The sequence below is a fragment of the Myodes glareolus genome, chromosome 7, assembly GCF_982192425.1.
Source record: "Myodes glareolus chromosome 7, mMyoGla1.1, whole genome shotgun sequence".
In the NCBI taxonomy this organism is placed as follows: domain Eukaryota; kingdom Metazoa; phylum Chordata; class Mammalia; order Rodentia; family Cricetidae; genus Myodes; species Myodes glareolus.
In genome coordinates this window covers 91,927,103-91,944,378 of record NC_142032.1, presented here as the reverse complement: position 1 = coordinate 91,944,378, position 17,276 = coordinate 91,927,103, and the positions used below count along the sequence as shown (strand labels likewise).

The window sequence follows — 17,276 nt, the reverse complement described above, 5'->3', positions numbered from 1 at the left end:
GCACTTGGTTGTGATGGTGCAGCCAGGTGTCCTCTGGTCACTGAATTTCCCCTTCCCGAACCTTCTCATCCCTTGACCTCTGGTGAAACGCCAGTCAACTTCTCCATGTCAGGAATACTGACCAGTGTTTCTGTGTTGCTGAAGCCTGTTTTGTTCTCTTGTCTTCTCCATTTCAGAAACGAGAAGGGATCCTCCAGTCTCGACAAATCCAAGAGGAAATAACTGGTAACACAGAGTATGTCAACACCATTGTTGCCAGCGAGTCTGTAATGGAACACAGATGTTTCTCTGAAATTCGCCCATTCGCTGATATTTAGTTTTCATTTACTGGGATTGCAGGAGGGATTAAGCTGTAGCCGATGATTATAGCTTAGCCTTTCCCGCGCATTCAAAACATGCCTCTTGCTGCTTAAGGTACAGCCTTGGGTGGGGAAAGGGGGAGAGAGGAATTAGCCATGATTGAAAATTCTAATTTTGTGGCACTCCAGGAAAAAAAAAGAAAAAGTATACCCCATAAAAAGCTAACCAGCATGAAATCGTCATGTGGTAAACACGGGCCGATCTGAATTGTTAATCTTCAAAAGGATGCCGTCTTCTTCCTTCTTCAGCCTGATTGACTTAGTCACGTGCCATGACCCAGAAAACCCTCCCTACCTTACAGATGTTTTTTGGGTTTTGGTTTCTTTTTGTTATCCTGTTTATTTTTAGAAATTTGAAGATGAGGAAATATAAAAGGTTTGCCCTGAGAGTGGGGAGAGATGGTTTGGTTGGCAAAGTGCTTGGCACACAAACATGGTTTCAGATCCCCAGCACCCATGTGAAAAGCCAGGCATAGCCATGTCCACCTGTTATCCCAGCCCTGGGGAGGCAGAGACAGGGGGCTCCGGGACCCACTGACCAGCCAGTCCAACCAAATCAGCAAGCCCCAAGTTCAGTGAGAGACCTGTCTCAAGACTAAGGTGGGATACACTGGATGTTGGCCTCTGGTCTCTATTTCTGTATTCTCCAACCATGATTGACAGGCGTCAAGTCTCTGCCTATAGTGACTATATTGCAAGTGATTTCAAAAAGGCCTGGGAGTGGGAAGAGGTAGGGAGTAGCCCTTCCCAGGATGCCTGCTGTCTGTCCTGTCCTGGGGAGACCCTATCATGAAACCTTCCCATCACTCCCAGGGCCATCCTGTCACCCATAGTCACACAGCTTGCAGGGCACCAAATGTCCTCGGCATGGCTTTGAGGACTAAGGCAAAACCATCTCAGGTCCAGCTTCACTGGCCTACCTGGATCTCCCATCCCATGAGGGCAGCTCTGTTCCTGCTGTTTCATCTTCTAGAAAGGAGAGTGTACCAAAGAGGGGAGTGGGGGAGTGGCCTGGGAGAAGCTGCTGGTGCTGTGGGGCTGGGGAGGGAAGGTTTAAGATTCTAAAGCGTCCTTTTCAGTTGTGTGTTATCCTTTTTCTGTCGTCCCCCTTTCTCTGCACCAAAAACATAAGCACGGGGGGAGCCCTTCTATCAACAGCCCAGTAGAGTTGGGGCAGCAAAGACTGCCCCCCACCCCAGGGCAATGAAGGACACCGCAGGATGGTCCATCTAGCTGACATCTCCAGCCTCGCCATTCTGTGTAGGCAAACCACACATAGATGGTCACTGAGTGGGTATCAGCTGTGCAAGTGAATGGAGCAGAGCCTAAAATTTTTAATGATCAGAAAGGTACTAAGAAAAGAAAGGGGGCCAGCAAGATGGCTCAGCAGATCAAGGGGTTTGCTCCCAATCCTGAGTTCAATTCCCCAGCACCCACGTGGTAGAAGGAAAGAACCAATTCTTGAAAGTTGTCTTCTGACTCTCTCTCTCTCTCTCTCTCTCTCTGTCTCTCTCTCTCTCTCTCTCTCTCTCTCTCTCTCTCTCACACACACACACACACACACATGCATTTTTTTTTATGTCCAGGACATTTACTGAGCACTAGTTTTCCTAGATGCCAAATGCTCAGAGCGCCCACTATTTTCATTTTAGAAATTAAAAGATCCAGAGACCAGAGAGGTTCAGGAGCTTGCCTGGAGTCACACAGCATCTAAAAAGGGAGGAAGGAAGGACCTCGGTAGAACTTAGTCTACGACCGTGTGGCCTGTCACCTGTCTCTGATCTTAGCTCTTAGAACATGACTGTTTCTCTGCCTATGAGTGAGGTTCTATTCCCTGCCCTCTTTGAGGGTGACAGGTGTCAGGTGTCACTTGGAGACATCACAGGATGGCCAGGAGCAAGGCAAAGCCAACCTCCAGGCAGCCAGCCACGAGACTCGATCGCTGGCCGCTTGGCTTGCTGGCCTCTCCGCTTGCCTGGCTAGGTGTCCTCGGGCTCTGCCCCAGCGTTCCCTCTGAACCGCGGAGAAGAGTGAGCACTCACGCACCACTGTAGTAGATCTTGCGCTGACAGCAGTCACCTGCCTGAAAGCAACATAGGAGTCTCCATAATTGGAGATGTTGTGGGACCAAATGCCAGAGAACGTAGCTTTTTGAGCTTCTTGACCAAGGCCAGGCTGGCAGCAGCTAGGGAGGGTACAGCCCACACAGGAAAGGGAGCCATCCAGGGTCAGCCACGTCTTCTCTCTTTGTGTTGTTGTTATTGTTGTTTTTTGAGACAGGGTCTCATTTAGCCCAAGCTAGCCCCAAACTCAAACCTACTATATAACTCAATTCTCCTTTTCTTCCAGGGCCCTTTCTGGAAGACATGGTGAGTGTTGTGTGCTTATCTGGCTCTGGTGGCCTCATCAGAGCTAGCTGGTTCTATCATCCAATGTGTCTGCCCCAGCTTGGGGACACACTGGCCAGGTGGGGAGGGACAGCTTAGTGGCATGAAGAATACTTACTCATGACACAGATCTGGCCCCAGCAGAGCAGACTTAACCTGTGCCTAGCAAGGAAGTTTAGGAAGAGATGTTTGAGCACACTTGGGAAACAGTTCCCTTGCTTTGCTTTTTTTTCTCCCCATCACAGCTCCCATCACCCAGAACTTCAGGCTTGTTTGTAGAATCCCCAGGGGTCAGTGGTCACACACGCACGTGCATGCACACACACACACACACTCATGCACACACACCCTGCTTCCTAGTAGTCTTAGCTTGCCCATCATTGTCAATTGGAAGAGGGTAACCTTGGGTCACAGACCCTCCTCCCCAGCCTAGCTTGCTTCTGGAAACTCTCCCCACCCCTGCCTCCATGCCCTTCCACTAGATCACCTCTGGTTCTGGGAATCTGGCACCACACAAAGAAGTGTCCCTGCCAGGAGCGTGCTTTGGCTGTGTTCTGTCAGCCTGATTCTTGGTGATCTCAAGAAATATTTTTATTATACTAAAAACTGCACAGGGAGAATGACCTTGAAGTCTATAGAACACATGTGTTTCATACCCAGCCCCTGCCCTGGGGGAGGCTTATCTTTCAGATGATGTTTTAAAGAAGGAGAAACTGAGGCACAGAGGGTTTGGCAGACTTGGAACCCCCAGAACGAGACTCTTGTTCTATCTTGGAAAGTACTGGGCCTATGCGCCCTCACCTCTGCCCCTACCAGAACAATAGTCCTGAAAATTAACGAAAACCGTTTTATACTTGGATAAAAAATGACCGGAGAATGTCAGGAATACCTTAGAACCGTGACTACAATGGGCAGCGGTGGTACAGAAGTGAAGAGAAAGAACCAAGCCCAGGCCAGCCTGCTCAGAAATGTGTGTCACATGTGGACACACACAGACGGGGATCTTAGGATAAGAATCAACCAGAGATCCCCTAGGTAGCCAAGCACATGGCTTCCAGCAGCCCTGATGGGCACTGCATGGTGTGTGTTTCCCTGTTTCAGAGCGGGATGCCTTTGACACCCTGTTTGACCATGCACCAGACAAGCTCAACGTGGTAAAGAAGGTAGGCCAATGGCATCTGGCGGCAGCAGGGGCTAGAACTTCACAGTGCATGAAGAAATCCCAGCTTGCACCTGGGGTGTCCTGGACATCTTTCCCCTCTCTTGGTCACTGGTTAGTCACCTAGCACCTTCTGCTCCCAGGAGGATGCCTACCCTGTCTTTCCACCCACACCGACTCCAGCTTTCTTCACTCCTCACACAGAATTCTTCATCTTCCTGGGTACCAAAGTAGGGATTGAGAAGAGGGACCCAGCGGGTCATTTTGTCTCTTGCCCCCCTTAATTCCTCTTCTGCCCACCCTGACTCCAGATCAGATGCTCCACCTGTCATCTTGTCTCTCAGGGCTCCCTGTTCCTTTCAGCCATGTGGGCTGCCTAACTAAGCCTCTTCCCCTGGCCCCAGGGCCCCGTCACACGTGAAGGTCTCCATCTCAATTCTCTTGTAGACCCTCATCACGTTCGTGAACAAGCATCTGAATAAACTAAACTTGGAGGTCACAGAACTGGAGACGCAGGTGAGTGGCAGTTCCAGGGATCCAGAACTTTCCAGGCGGAGGGATAGAATGTAAGATGTGAGCTGCTTAGAGAGGTGGGCCAGACGGGATTTTTTCCCCCAACTTTTTTTTTAGAAAAGTTGCAGGAAAGAGTTCTGTCTCTTCTACAGGTGCACACAGCATGTGACCAAGCTCACTCTCTCCCCACGTCTGAATAGCCCCCTCATGTCTCTTCAGAGAAAGTGCGCTGTCCCGGTCACCTCTGTCCACTGATTGATTGGATGCAGGCATTTGTAGCGCTGGTACCCTATATGCATCTGTTTAGAGTGGGATTATGAAGTGATGTTGGCAGGATTGGAGCAACTAAGATGGGCCTGTCACATGGTTAAAGGACAGCCACCCTGCTTTCCCCTGCCCTGTGTTTAGTTGTCCCATCCTGTCAGCCTCTTTTTAGCACAGCCTTTAACACTCATCCTTTTTTGGAAGGATATCAGTGGGATTTTGTCATTGTTTTATTCTTTGATAATTTCATTTGTGTATTTTTTATCATATCCACACCTACCCTCCCTTCCCAACTCCTGCCTGACACCCCCACCCCTCTCCTAACTTTATGTCCTCTTTTTTATTAATAACCTACTGAGTCCAATTAGAGCTGTCCATATGCACCTGGGTGTGGGGCTAGCCGCTGGACCCAATTGCTTTGTCATTTTCCAGACAGCAGAAGCAATGATGCTTAGTAAGTACTACCGACATACCAAGCAGGTCCCAAGTGTTTTATACACATCGTGTATAGTCCTCATGCTAGCTCTGTGGAACAGACACCACACTGCTGCACCCCCACTTTACAGGTGAGAAAACTGAGGTGCAAAGACAGTTCAGATCCCACAGCTAGCAAGCAGGGCTAGAGTCAGAACCTGTGTTTTTAACAGCTGCACTGGCCTGCCTCTGAAATCCCAAGGAAGGGACAAGCAAGCAAGAGACCAGGTCCAGCTGATGACACCATGTTCTCTGTTCTAAAAGCAAAAGTCCTGAGGACCTTCGTGTCGAGGCTCTCGCCTGTCATCTGTCAATCCTGATACCTCCTCCATACAATGGTGTCCCTTCCAGTAGGCAGGGCGGTCTTCCTCTGCACCCCACTTTTCCCACCTATAAAGTGGAGGTCCAGCAGTTGGATGTCTATTCCACAGGATTAACTAAAGAGTAAGCCAGGTAACACACAAGGCAGCTGCCACATTGCCTCCCCGGTGGAGCTCCCCATCCAGCCGCTGGCCTCGGCGGCCATCTGCCTACTGACGTGGCCTTGGATGGGTTGATGCCGGGTGATGAAGGAGGTTTGTTCTGACACCTGACTCTCCCTGCAGTTTGCAGATGGGGTCTACTTGGTGCTACTCATGGGGCTCCTGGAGGGCTACTTTGTACCCCTGCACAGCTTCTTCCTGACCCCGGACAGCTTTGAACAGAAGGTAAGGGGGAGGGGCCTTGGGGAAACCCATAGCTCACATCTTATATACACTGGGCCTGTCTAAGAAGAGATGGAAGCTGCCTTCTGGCCAGACCTTTGCTAGTTGGAGATGGAGCCTCTCTGGTAATAATTGAGCTTGGCATAAACCACCTGCAGCCTCCAGGCATGCTGAGCACTGGTCTTTGCCTTTTGTGTGTGTGTCCCTGCTTCCCTAGCCATGTGCTCCTGCAGACACACAGCTGGCCTTGTTATGTTAGAGATAACATGGAAGGTAGCTCCAGGCCCAGTCATCCCTGAGACCCATATACATATAATGTGTATGTATGTATAAGTGTCTGTGTACACATGTGTGTTTGGGTGCCGTGGAGCCCAGAAGAGGGTGTTGTATCCCCTGGAGCTGTCATTTGTGAGCCACATGGGTGCTAAGAACAAAACTCAGGCCCTCTTAACTGTTGAGCCGTCCTTCCAACCTCTGATTCTTTTCTGTTTTGATAGAAGAAAGCAGAGCGTTTGAGACAAAGGTTGTATTGTAGCCCAGACTGGCCTGGAACTTACATTATAGTGAAAACTGGCCTCAAACATACAGTAGTATGTGCATGAACGCATGTGTGCATGCTGCTAAAGATTTAGCTGAGATTCATCTCTAGACCTTTCGTAAACAACTGGGTGGTTTGGTTTGGTTTGGTTTGGGCCTATCCCAGTTGGAGCAGCCATTATCTTACTTTGCTAAACAAAAAACATTTAGCCCAAGGAAGAGGTCCCCTTGAGCGTGCCTCGCCTTCTGACCCTAGCAAATGTAAGCCCTGTTATCATTGAGTTTGAATTGATGTAAGAATGGGTTGGGGCAGAATGGGTTGGGACAGAAAGAGCCTTTTGGTAGTGGCGAAGGTCAGCATGGCCACTCTCAGCATGACCAGTCCCCTTCTCTAGCTTCAGACCCACAGCTACAGTGCTCAGCTCCTAAGCTTCCCAGGGACTGGTCCTAGGGTGCTTGGGTCCCAGGGTGCAGGGCGTATGCAATGACATATCGACCGCGTCTGTCTTGCCAGGTCCTGAATGTCTCCTTTGCCTTTGAGCTCATGCAAGACGGAGGGCTGGAAAAGCCTAAACCCCGGCCAGAAGGTACTTTCTTTCTTTGCCCTTCCCTGGGTCTGGGACAGTGGGGTAGGACCTTCATTTATGGGGTCTGGGTGACAAATATAGCATTCTCCCAGTATATGGCCAGTTGGTTCTAAAGCCCTCCAAGGACACTCAAGCCCCTTATGTAAGGTGATTTGGTATGTACATAGAATCCAGGCACTCTCCTGCGTGCATTCGGCCACCTGTGCACAGTTAACTGCATCTGTTACCATATGTGTTACAGAAAGAGTTGTTATGTGACTTTGTTGGGTAAATAATGGCAAAGGAAATTTTTGACCTGTTCAGTACACATACATTGTCTCTCTCTCTCTCTCTCTGTGTGTGTGTGTGTGTGTGTGTGTGTGTGTGTGTGTGTGTACCCAAATAGACACAAAGGTCAGAGAAAGGCATTAATGGTTCTTTCACTTTCTGATTTATTCCTTTGAGGCAGGGTCTCTCCCTGAGCCAGGAACTTTTGGGTTTGTTTTGTTTTGTTTTTCCCAGCAATCCCCCCACAGTGTGCAAGGCCACTCCCAGATGGTTGGGGAAATGAACCCAGGTCCTCGTGGTTGTGCAGCATACACGCATAACCACTGGGCCCTCTCTCCAGCCCTGAAAACTTCCGAGAAATATTGTCTTCACACCGTCGTCTGAATCCACACGTGTGGAGCCCATGGATACAGAGGGTTGGCTGTGTGAGATAAGGGCCGAGCAGAAACAGAAGAGAATGCTCGGGTACACCTGGAGTGCTCATGCTTGGCTGTGTGTGTGCGTGTTGGAGAGTGGGAGGCGTGTCATTGTTGGTCGTTATCCCTGCGTCACTTGCTGCAGTGCTCCATGTGATCAGTGCTGTCAGGTTGACGCTGGGCTGCAGATAATGCCTGTCAAGTTGAGAAGGTCGGCAGCAGAGTCTTGTGCTTGCACCTTCCTGCTCTCTAAAAGACGTGGGGGCGAGCAGAGGTTGTGGCTTCTACATTGTGTTGCTTTGTTGCCTTCAAGCCAAGGTCTGCCTTCCAGCCCCTGCACCCACAAAGCTGGCACTTGTCTAGCCAGCCTGGAACCCTGCGCGTCATTGTACGCAGTAAAGGCAAGATCACTCCTGCCCTCAAGGCTCCCGCCTCCAACCAGAGGAAGGAAAGCATCTCTGGCTGCACATGTAGCATGAGAGTCCTGGTAGTGGTCGAGGCAGAACACAGCAGAAGGCTGTGTGGTTGAAGGAGGGGCCCTTTTCTGTCTGGGTACAACAGGCAGGGAACAGTGTGATGGACCCAAGAACAGTCAGAATAGAATAGAAAGACTGGCAAGAACCATGATCGACATCAGGATGAAGAAATGAGCCACAGGCCCAGCCAGGGACAGGGACTTTAGTTTGTGGCTCCTGCTGGCCTGGATACCATAAGCTCCAGTGGACAAAGCTCAGTGCTTTGCTTCCTTTCATTCCCCCTTCGTCTCATGTCCGTGGTCGCCTCTAGGGGAGGACCTCTGGGGTGAAGATGCCCCAGGAGCACCCTCCTGGCAGGACAAGGTTCTCTAGCCCTATGCCCTTATAGATGAGCTCCTACATCCTGCAGCAGCCCCAGCAGCTGACTCGGAGAGCATCGGCTTCACTTTCTTGTATTTTGGGTCGTGATCCTAGCCTTTAATGGCTGAGCCATCTCTCCAGCCCTAGCTTCATTTGCTGTGGTTGGCTCCTCGAACAGCTTCACGGAAACTTCCAACCTACGGACTGGAGAGACTTGTTCTGATATGTTGGTGTTGGGGCCTTTGTTTCCCTTTAGACGGGGAGAATTTCCCAGTGTCAGTCTATAGGACTGTTTCGGTGTATAGAGAAGTTTAGAATGTGATTATTGACCCACTTAATCTGAAACTTCCTGAGCAATGGCAGTGGAAAAACACATGTATCTTATTTGTTGTTGCGCTGGGCATCGTGCCCATGCAGAAAATTTCCAGTGCGTAAAGGGGGGCTGATGGCGCTCTGTGAAGCTGGACTCTGTGAGCCACAGATCCCAGCATTCCCTCTGGCTTCCGTGCTTCCACCTGGGCGATGTGGCACTGCAGACTCCGGATGTCTCCAGAGCAGAGCACCATGGTGGAGGATCTCTCATGGCAAGATTCTGAGGCCAGGGGTCCTCAGAGCTCTATAATCCCCCGTGTTACACATCTCTGACTTCTGCCACCTGGGCTCCAGAGCCTCTCGGTGACAAGTCAGACTGAGGGTGAGCATCGCATCCATAGCCAGTGGAGGGGCCAAAATACTGGGTGAGGAACCCCATTACACAAGAGGCTGGGGTAGGAGGGCTGCAGGCTAAAGGCCTGTCTGGGATTTAGAGAGTGATTCCAGGCCAGCCTGGGCTACGTAGCTAGTTCAAGGCCATCCTGGGCAATTTAGTGAGACCCTGTCTCAAACTAACATGTAAAATGAAGGCTGGGGATATAGCTCAGTGGTAGATCACCAGTATAGGACCTCGGTTTAATACTTGGTATGAGTGAGAGAGGGAAGGAGAGAGGAAATGAGGAGAGGCAGGGAGAGGAGAGAAGGAAAATCAAGGAGAAACAAGAAAAGGGAATATTGGTATAAGGTTTGTTATTGGGGCGTATACATCCTCAAATGCGTGTTTTGCTGTTGCCACCATTCAAGTGGAGTCATCACAAATATGCTGAAGATCCCAGTGTTCCAGCTGGGACTCAGGAGAAGTCCAGTGCAGTCAGAATCAAACATGAACAGCCAGCAGATGGGTGGTATTTGCAAACCACGGGGGATGGGGGTGGGAAGGGAGTCTGCCAGCTGAGACAGGCTGTGTGTGAGCATCAGCTGATGGCAGAGCAGCTCCCCTGGTCACCTCAACATGGGAGGGCTTAGGCTGTGCCCAAAAATGTGAACGCTTCCCCATCCCCTTCCCCATAGCCCTGGATTACAGTGTGCAGAGCTGACAGTGACAACTTCTCTCAAATTCTGGTCATCACAAAGGTATAGAGCTGTAGAAACCACAAGGGTGAATGGTCACAGCCATGTTGGAAACTGTCTTCGTCTGATGTTGGGTATCTCTAACGCCCTGAGTGGCAAGCAAAATATCACATGTGCTGAGGGTCTGCTTTTTAATCTATACCCATTACCTTGGCAAAAGGAACGTGGTAGACCTTCTAGATCATTCCAGGAGCCCCACATCATCACAGTCATCCTGACACGCTGTGAGAATGTCAGTGTGGTCGGGCATGAGGAAAGCTTGCCTGGCTGTTGCCACCTAGAAGGTGGAAAGGGCCTATAAGCCAGGGTGTGTGGGCAGACTCCATGGCGGAGCAAAGCCAGCGGGAAGGGTTCTGCCCTGAGTCACAGGAGAAGCTAAGTCAGCACCTTGGCTACGTCCCAGAGAGACCGACGGGGGACTTTTGACACCTAGAACTGAAAGGTGACAAATCTGTGTCTTAGGCCACCACATCTGAGATTATTTGTTACAGCAGGAATAGGAAGGAAGCATACCGAGCGGCCCCACAGCTCCTCTCACTGGTATGCACCGCCACAGGCCGGGAGGGAACTCTAAGAGGACCCTTACACATTGTTGCCGGCATTGTCCGTCACTGCTCTGTCCTATGCAGCAGTCCTACTACATGTAACGTCCCATGCTGGGTCGACAAAGTTTCCCTAGAGCCCACATGGTAGAAGGGCAGAGCCTGCTCCCTAAAGTTATCTTCTGATTTCCAATCCTACACACACAAATAGATGGATGTTGTAATAATAATGATGATGATGATGATGATGATGATGATGATGATGATGATGATGATGATGATGATGATGATGATATTGTACTTGTAATGTCTTCAGCATAGGTAGTTCTTGAATAGGTGGTATCCCTGGTCCCTGGAAGAAGAGGAGTTGAGGAAGCCTTCCCTAGGCCCAGGGCTGTTTTCTCTCTCCTGTTGACTCTGACGTGGTTCTCCTCAGCCTCAGCCCACTAGACAACCAGTGCTGATGGGTTCTGACTCAGAGGCCTACAGTTCTGGCTTTTGTTCCCAGTGAGTGGTCCTGGACAGCCCACACAGGCACACTGTGTGTGAGCCGCTCATCTCACAGGTCATTCATCCAGGGCTTTGGTGGACTCTGTTTACGTAGCACCAAGTCTCTGTAGATCCGCAGGCACCCACAGCCTTCCATCTGCTGAGATAGCTCAGTCTCTGGGTATTCTGCTTATCTGCCTGGATCCGCCTGAATGGCCAGTCGTCGGTTCTTTTGGTGATAGCATATGCTAAGCAGTCACCCCTTCATCCCTACATATACCTGATAGTGGTGACAGGGACCAACCCAGAGAGATTAAGGAAGCGGGCCTTCTCTAGAAATGGCAACCCTGCTGCTCTACAACGTGCGAGATGCAGCTGTCTGCAGAAATAGCGCTGTTAGTGAGCAGAGTGGGAAAACTGGAAGGAAACCGTGTGTGCTTTAGTGTGTTCTAGGCAGTCTTCATAAAGCTGTTGCCTGGTTTTACCAGTAAGAAACTGGTCAGAGAAGTTGACCACTGGGATCTCATGGGGCAGCGGAGATGAGGATCAAACCCTCGTGGACATTAGGTTGAAATCAATCCTCCTATGCTGGGCATTGGCTTTCCCTGTCAACGTCAGAGCTCACCTGACTTTAACAGGCACAGGCAGCTTAGAGTGATTAAGAGCCCTTCCAGCCCTGCCAGAGGACCCAGAGTTTGTTCCCAGCACCCGCATCAGGTGGCACAAGCCTGTATAACTCAGCTCCAGGGCATCTGATGCCTCCTTCTGGCTTCCATGTTCCCTGCACACGTGCAGTATATGTTCAAGCCTTTAGGTACACGTACAAACGTTACAGAGAGGAGTGGGGAGAGAAAAGACGACTCCCCAGAATCCGTGTATACCTGCCTTACCAGAGCTATCCCAATGTGCACCCACGGCTTTCTGCTTCTGCCCATTCATCACACTGTAAGCCTACCCCTGCCTGTTCATAGCCCTGCATGAGTGGAGAGAATCAGCCCAAAGTCCATAAAAGTACACCTGGGAGAAGGTGATTCCCATGGGACTTGGAGCAGCATAGACAGGCTAGCACAACACGGCTCTGCCACCAGCCAGGGTTTCGAATGGAGACAAAATGGGGGCAAAAATGGAAACGTTGGGTTCCACGTCTCTGCAGATGTCCCAGGAGCCTGTTCTCTATCAGCAAGGGATTTTGGTGTGCATCTGGACACAGCTGGGGTAGAGCAGGGTTGGATTGCAGCCAGGACACCAGAATCAGACATGTAGGAACTCTAAGACAGTCTACAGCTTGGGACTCTCAGCCTGCCGCCATTGAGTGCTTGAGTCTGGGCTTCAGTACACATGACTGTCGAAGCTGAAGCCACAGCCATAAGAGCCTCAGGGCTAAGGGGACCCCCACCCAACCCACCAGGGGCTCGGACTTCCCACTCTGCCTGTCTTGATGGAATTTGATCCTTTGGACCAGCACATAGCCTTCTCCCCAGTGGCTCTGTACCATCTCTCTCATCTTGGAGCCCACGCGAGCTATTGATTTAGGTCACGCTTGCCTCATGTGACCCACACACTTATACCTTTAAATACCATTATTTTTAAAATAACACAGGAGCAGAGATGAATCTCCAACCTAGGTCAAGAGAGGAGGAATGGAATTCTCCACATGCCCTGCGCCCTCCTTTCCATAGCTCAGTCCTCTCCCTGCCCCGCTTCCCTCTCTCTCTCTAAGGACACCTGCTGTCCTGACTCCCTCATTAGCAGCCCCTGCCATCCTTGTATTGTTTGGAGGGGTTTGCCGTTCCTGATTTCACTGCCTTCGTATGTATTCCTAGGTCGCAGGATTCCTTTTTAAAAGTCTCGCCTTGTTTGCTCTAGTGTTTTGGAGGATGGCCCGCTGGGGAAAGGCAGAGAGGAGGAAGGTGGAGGGGAGTGCAGAGTGGGGGGGGGGGCACCCTGAGAAGTGGGTGGCTGGGAAGTGGGCGGATTAGTGGGTGGAAGGAAGGAAGAAGTTGGCACCCAGCCTCCCTCTGCCCTGTGCAGGCCTGTGCCCTACTTGATGCCTCTCTTCTTAAAGGCCCCTCCATCTTACTCTGGATAGCCCAAGTGTGGTTGTTGGCATTGCCTCCTCCTCTCCCATCACCTTCCTTCTTCTCCTCTGCCTCCCAAGTGCTAGGATTAGAGGAGTGTGATACCACACCCTGCTCAAGTGTCCCCTTCTTCACAAACACAGCACTGTGGTGAAGGGGGAGGCAGGGGAGAAGAGGCTTAGGGACAGACGAGGCCAGACATAGCCAACACCAACACCCTTCTCACCTGGAGCTGCTGTGTCCATGATGAAGTCACACTCTGGGCTGACAGCCTTATTTCTGTGGGGCTGAAACCCTAGTCACCGGTCCCTTCTTCCCTTCTTGCTTGCTTGCTCTGAGTTCTTGCTGCACACCTACTCATCCGTCTGTCCACGTGCGCCTGCCCCTGATGGCCATGAGTTCCTTCCGAGGTCTACACTGGGCAGATGAATGATGGGCAGATAGGGGGCCATCCTTGCCAGCTTTTCCAAAGTGGCCCACAGAGGCCACTGATGAGTTCTATCTCTCCACAGACATTGTCAACTGTGACCTGAAGTCCACGCTACGAGTGCTCTACAACCTCTTCACCAAGTACCGGAACGTGGAGTGAGGAGCCGGGCTGCCTACCACTGCCCGGCCGGCCCCTTTCACTGCAGGCCATCTGGACCAGCTTCCCAACTGGGTTGCCCTGCTTGTTCCTGTCTCTTGCTCTATGCTCTCCCATAAGCCCAGTGACCACCCAGAGATAGATAGATAGACATTAAAATCAGAATGGAAATGGCCACTAGCCCAGTGGCCTAACCACATCTGTAGGCCCTGGGGACAGATCTAGAGGTGACTTGGGAAATTGTCCCTGATTCAAATTCAGGCCGTGGATGTCCCTACACGTGCTGTGGGCATCAGCACGGCCTAGAGACTGCCCCCCAGAGCACAGAAATAAAGGTCAGAGTTAGTCCCCACTTTAAGGGAAGTTTCTTCTGTGCTCAAGTTCATTAGTCTCGTGCTGCCATTAAAGGAGATATCATCCTCCCCTTTTATAGATGAGAAAACTGAGGCTCAGAGGTTCACTTCTTGTTATCATGTATTTTTCCTCTTTGGGCAACTTACTGGTTAATAACTGGTCAATAACTGGTCAACTGTATTCCATTCTGTGTATATCCTAAAGTGTGCACATGCTTGCCTTACCGGCATGTATATACCCGCTTCCTCTCGCAGACAAGACACTATAGTTGCACCCTAGGGCAGGCCAGGTCAGGGCTGGGTGATTCGCACTAAAATTGCCAAATTGAATTTAACACAATTAATACTGTGTGTGTGGCAGGAGCCGCGTCCCTCAAATCCTTTGTACAAATGAAAATTACCCTTAATTCCTTCAGATTGGTAATAAGCCCACGCTCCGGTTGCAGGATGACATTTGGGAAGGGTTCTGTTTGGAATTAATGGAGTGCCCATTTCGCAGCCTTTTTGCTTGATTGCATGTAATGGATGTGCCCTATATTTTCCTGCAAAATAAGTACTCAATTCATTATCGTTAGGCAAATGTAGGGTATACTCACGATGGCAGCGAGCTGGGCACAGACCTATTGGAGCATCGGCCGAGAAGTAGGGCTCATCAATGGGGACCCTTGAACTTTAAAAAAAAGAGAGACCTCCTTTTTGCCTTCTAATTGGTCATTTAGACCATTCTGGCTAAGTCTGCCCACATGCAATTACTGGCTAATTCCAGGCGAGGAAAATGTCAGTTATTTAAACCAAAGCTCGGCATCTAGTCTCCTCACTTGGGTGACTCGAGGGCTGGTTTGTATCTCCTCATGCAAACCTGACTTGGAAGGAAAGTTCTGCTGTGCCAGTCTGCGTCTAGGTCCTGTAGAGAAAACAAAGGGGCTGGTGGGTAGATGGGGGGGTCAGGCCTAAGGAACAAGAAGTGGGGGTGGGAAGCTGGATATGAGACAGCTGCAGGGACAGTCCCTGTGCTCTTCAATTGAGACGGCCTTGGGGCCATGCTACTGCTGTCCTCAGAAAACTCTTAGAAATATGCCAGGACGATACCAGCTTGGGGTGCCCCCTCCAGCAGTGGGTGACTACCTTACCACTCCTTAGTTACATTTCTTACTGGAACAAAATAGCCTGGCAGAAGCGTTTAAGGAAAGAAGGGCTTGTTTGGCTCTTGGTCTAAAGGCACACGGTCTATTGCAGAAGACAGAGCATGATGTCAGGAGACACCGTGGTAGGAAGAGCATGCAGCCAGGCTTCCTCCCCTCACATCGTGTGAGAACAAGGCGAGAGCAGACAGGGAGTGGGGCTGAGCTATGAAACCCAAAGGCCCTGCTCCAGCGAGGCTCTGCCTCCTAAAGGTTTCACAGTTTTCAAAACAGTGCCACCAGCTGAGAACAACGTGATCAAAATGAGCCCGTGGGGGACATTTTCCACATTCAAACTGAAACATCTAGTAAAGCCTTCCCTGGTTTGAGGGTTTGCCAAGATGGCTTTCCACAACATTCCAAGTGTTCTTGTTCCCTTTTGTACTGACCATCCAGGGCAGCTCAGAACCCAGGACGTGTAGATCCACTGACTTTCCCATTGTGGGAATTGTTACTCTGCACTGTGAACATCTAAGATGTAAAGGCAATTTTACTGTTTTACGTTGATCTGTGTGTACGAACATAATTCTTTTTTGCATAACTAGTGAAGTATCATGTTTTCATTAGGATTAATGTTGGTCTCACGCTCTTTTAAATTCCTGGTAGGAAATTGAGAATGGCAGCTGCTTGGCCACTGAGGCAGAATGAAGTGAGAGGCCTGCATCCACTGAGCACACTTCGCTCTTGGGATGGTGCCTTGCTGCTGTCCCTGATGCCCAAGCCGTTAGTACACAGTACCCTCCTGAGAGCACTCCTTTAGGGTCTCGTATTATCCACAGGAGGAAACCACACCAGAACTCAGAAGGTTTCTTAATAGCATGTCAGTGTACCCAACAACTGGGCATTGGGACTGAGGTCTTTGCCTCAGTCCAGAGTCCCCAGGCTTGGGTCTGGTTTTACAACCCTGGGTCTGGTTTTACAACCCTGACATCTCGTGGAGATTGGTGTTTTCTAGGATCACATACTTCAGACATGACCGAGGTTTTGAAGGAGAAAGAGGCATCATCACTATTAGTAACCAGCCTTCCTCTCCTAGGAAAATGGAGAGAAGAAAGAACTGAGACAAGAATCCTCCTGGCTGGGGCTGGAGAGATAGCTCAGGGGTTAAGAGCACTGACTGCTCTTCCAGAGGACCCGGGTTCAATTCCCAGCACCCACATGGCAGCTCACAACTGTCTGAAAATCCAGTTTCAGGGGACCTGACATCTTCACAAACCAATGCACATAAAATAAAAGACAAATAAATCATAAATTAAAAAAAAGAATCCTCCTGGCTTGCAGTTTGAGGGTACCAGGAGGGGAGGATGGAAGGGTGTGCAGCAGGGGTGTGAGGTCAGATGCAGGCAGGAAACAGAGAGATGAAGGCTGGCGCTCGGTCTGCTGATTTTCTGCTTAGTCTGGTCCCCCAACCTGTGGAGTGGCACTACCACAGTTAGGGTGAGTCTTCCCACCTCAGTTAATCATCATTATTAATAGTTGAAACATAGATAATATAGAATCCAAAAAGCAGGAATGATATCTGATTTTTTTTAAAAAAAAAAAAAAAAGCAAACCTAAGTATCCATCTCGCCTCTTCCCCATCAGTCTCCATCCTCCAAGGAGATGACTCTTTTGATCCATTTCTTCTGCATGATTCCAGAAATACTCTGTGCAAATAAAGCTGAATGTACATACAAAGATCTTTGCTGTGCTTTTTTCCAATATAGATATCCTATTGTGTGTGTTTCTATGTGTTGTTTTTCATTGTGTTAAATCTTGGAGATCGTCTTCCATGAGACATTAAATGAACAAGGTTTAAATCTCCTAAACTGTATCTCATAAAAATGGGAATCTGAGTGCATCATTCATCCAAAAGCATAACTCTAGTCTGCTTGAGGTAGGACGGAACCCCAGCCCAAGGCGGAAGCAGCATCCTCGGCACAGGACTGGCAGCATCTCATCATAGACTTCTCATGCTCCAGGAACTGAAGTTTTCCAAGTCTTCCTTTGGAACATGATGGTAAATCACATGTAATTTTTTTCTTGTGACTGATGATCTGCAGTTAGGACCCAGAGTTTTATACATGTTAAAGATCCTCTATTGCAGAGCCTACACACATGT

The 17,276-nt window shown here is 49.9% G+C and overlaps 1 protein-coding gene across 2 annotated transcripts in view; it reads left to right on the top strand.

The window, feature by feature from the left end:
* Window positions 1-16,852, top strand: part of Parva (parvin alpha) — a 155,401-nt gene extending 138,549 nt beyond the window's left edge. For both annotated transcript variants that reach the window (XM_048460215.3, XM_085692917.2), the window contains exons 7-13: window positions 177-235; window positions 2,709-2,728; window positions 3,848-3,909; window positions 4,353-4,421; window positions 5,762-5,863; window positions 6,912-6,984; window positions 13,568-16,852. In XM_048460215.3, the coding sequence (XP_048316172.1) occupies window positions 177-235; window positions 2,709-2,728; window positions 3,848-3,909; window positions 4,353-4,421; window positions 5,762-5,863; window positions 6,912-6,984; window positions 13,568-13,644 (462 nt within the window). In that variant the 3' untranslated portion in view covers window positions 13,645-16,852. The remainder of the gene's footprint in view (window positions 1-176; window positions 236-2,708; window positions 2,729-3,847; window positions 3,910-4,352; window positions 4,422-5,761; window positions 5,864-6,911; window positions 6,985-13,567) is intronic.
* The last annotated feature ends 424 nt before the right edge of the window (window positions 16,853-17,276 follow it).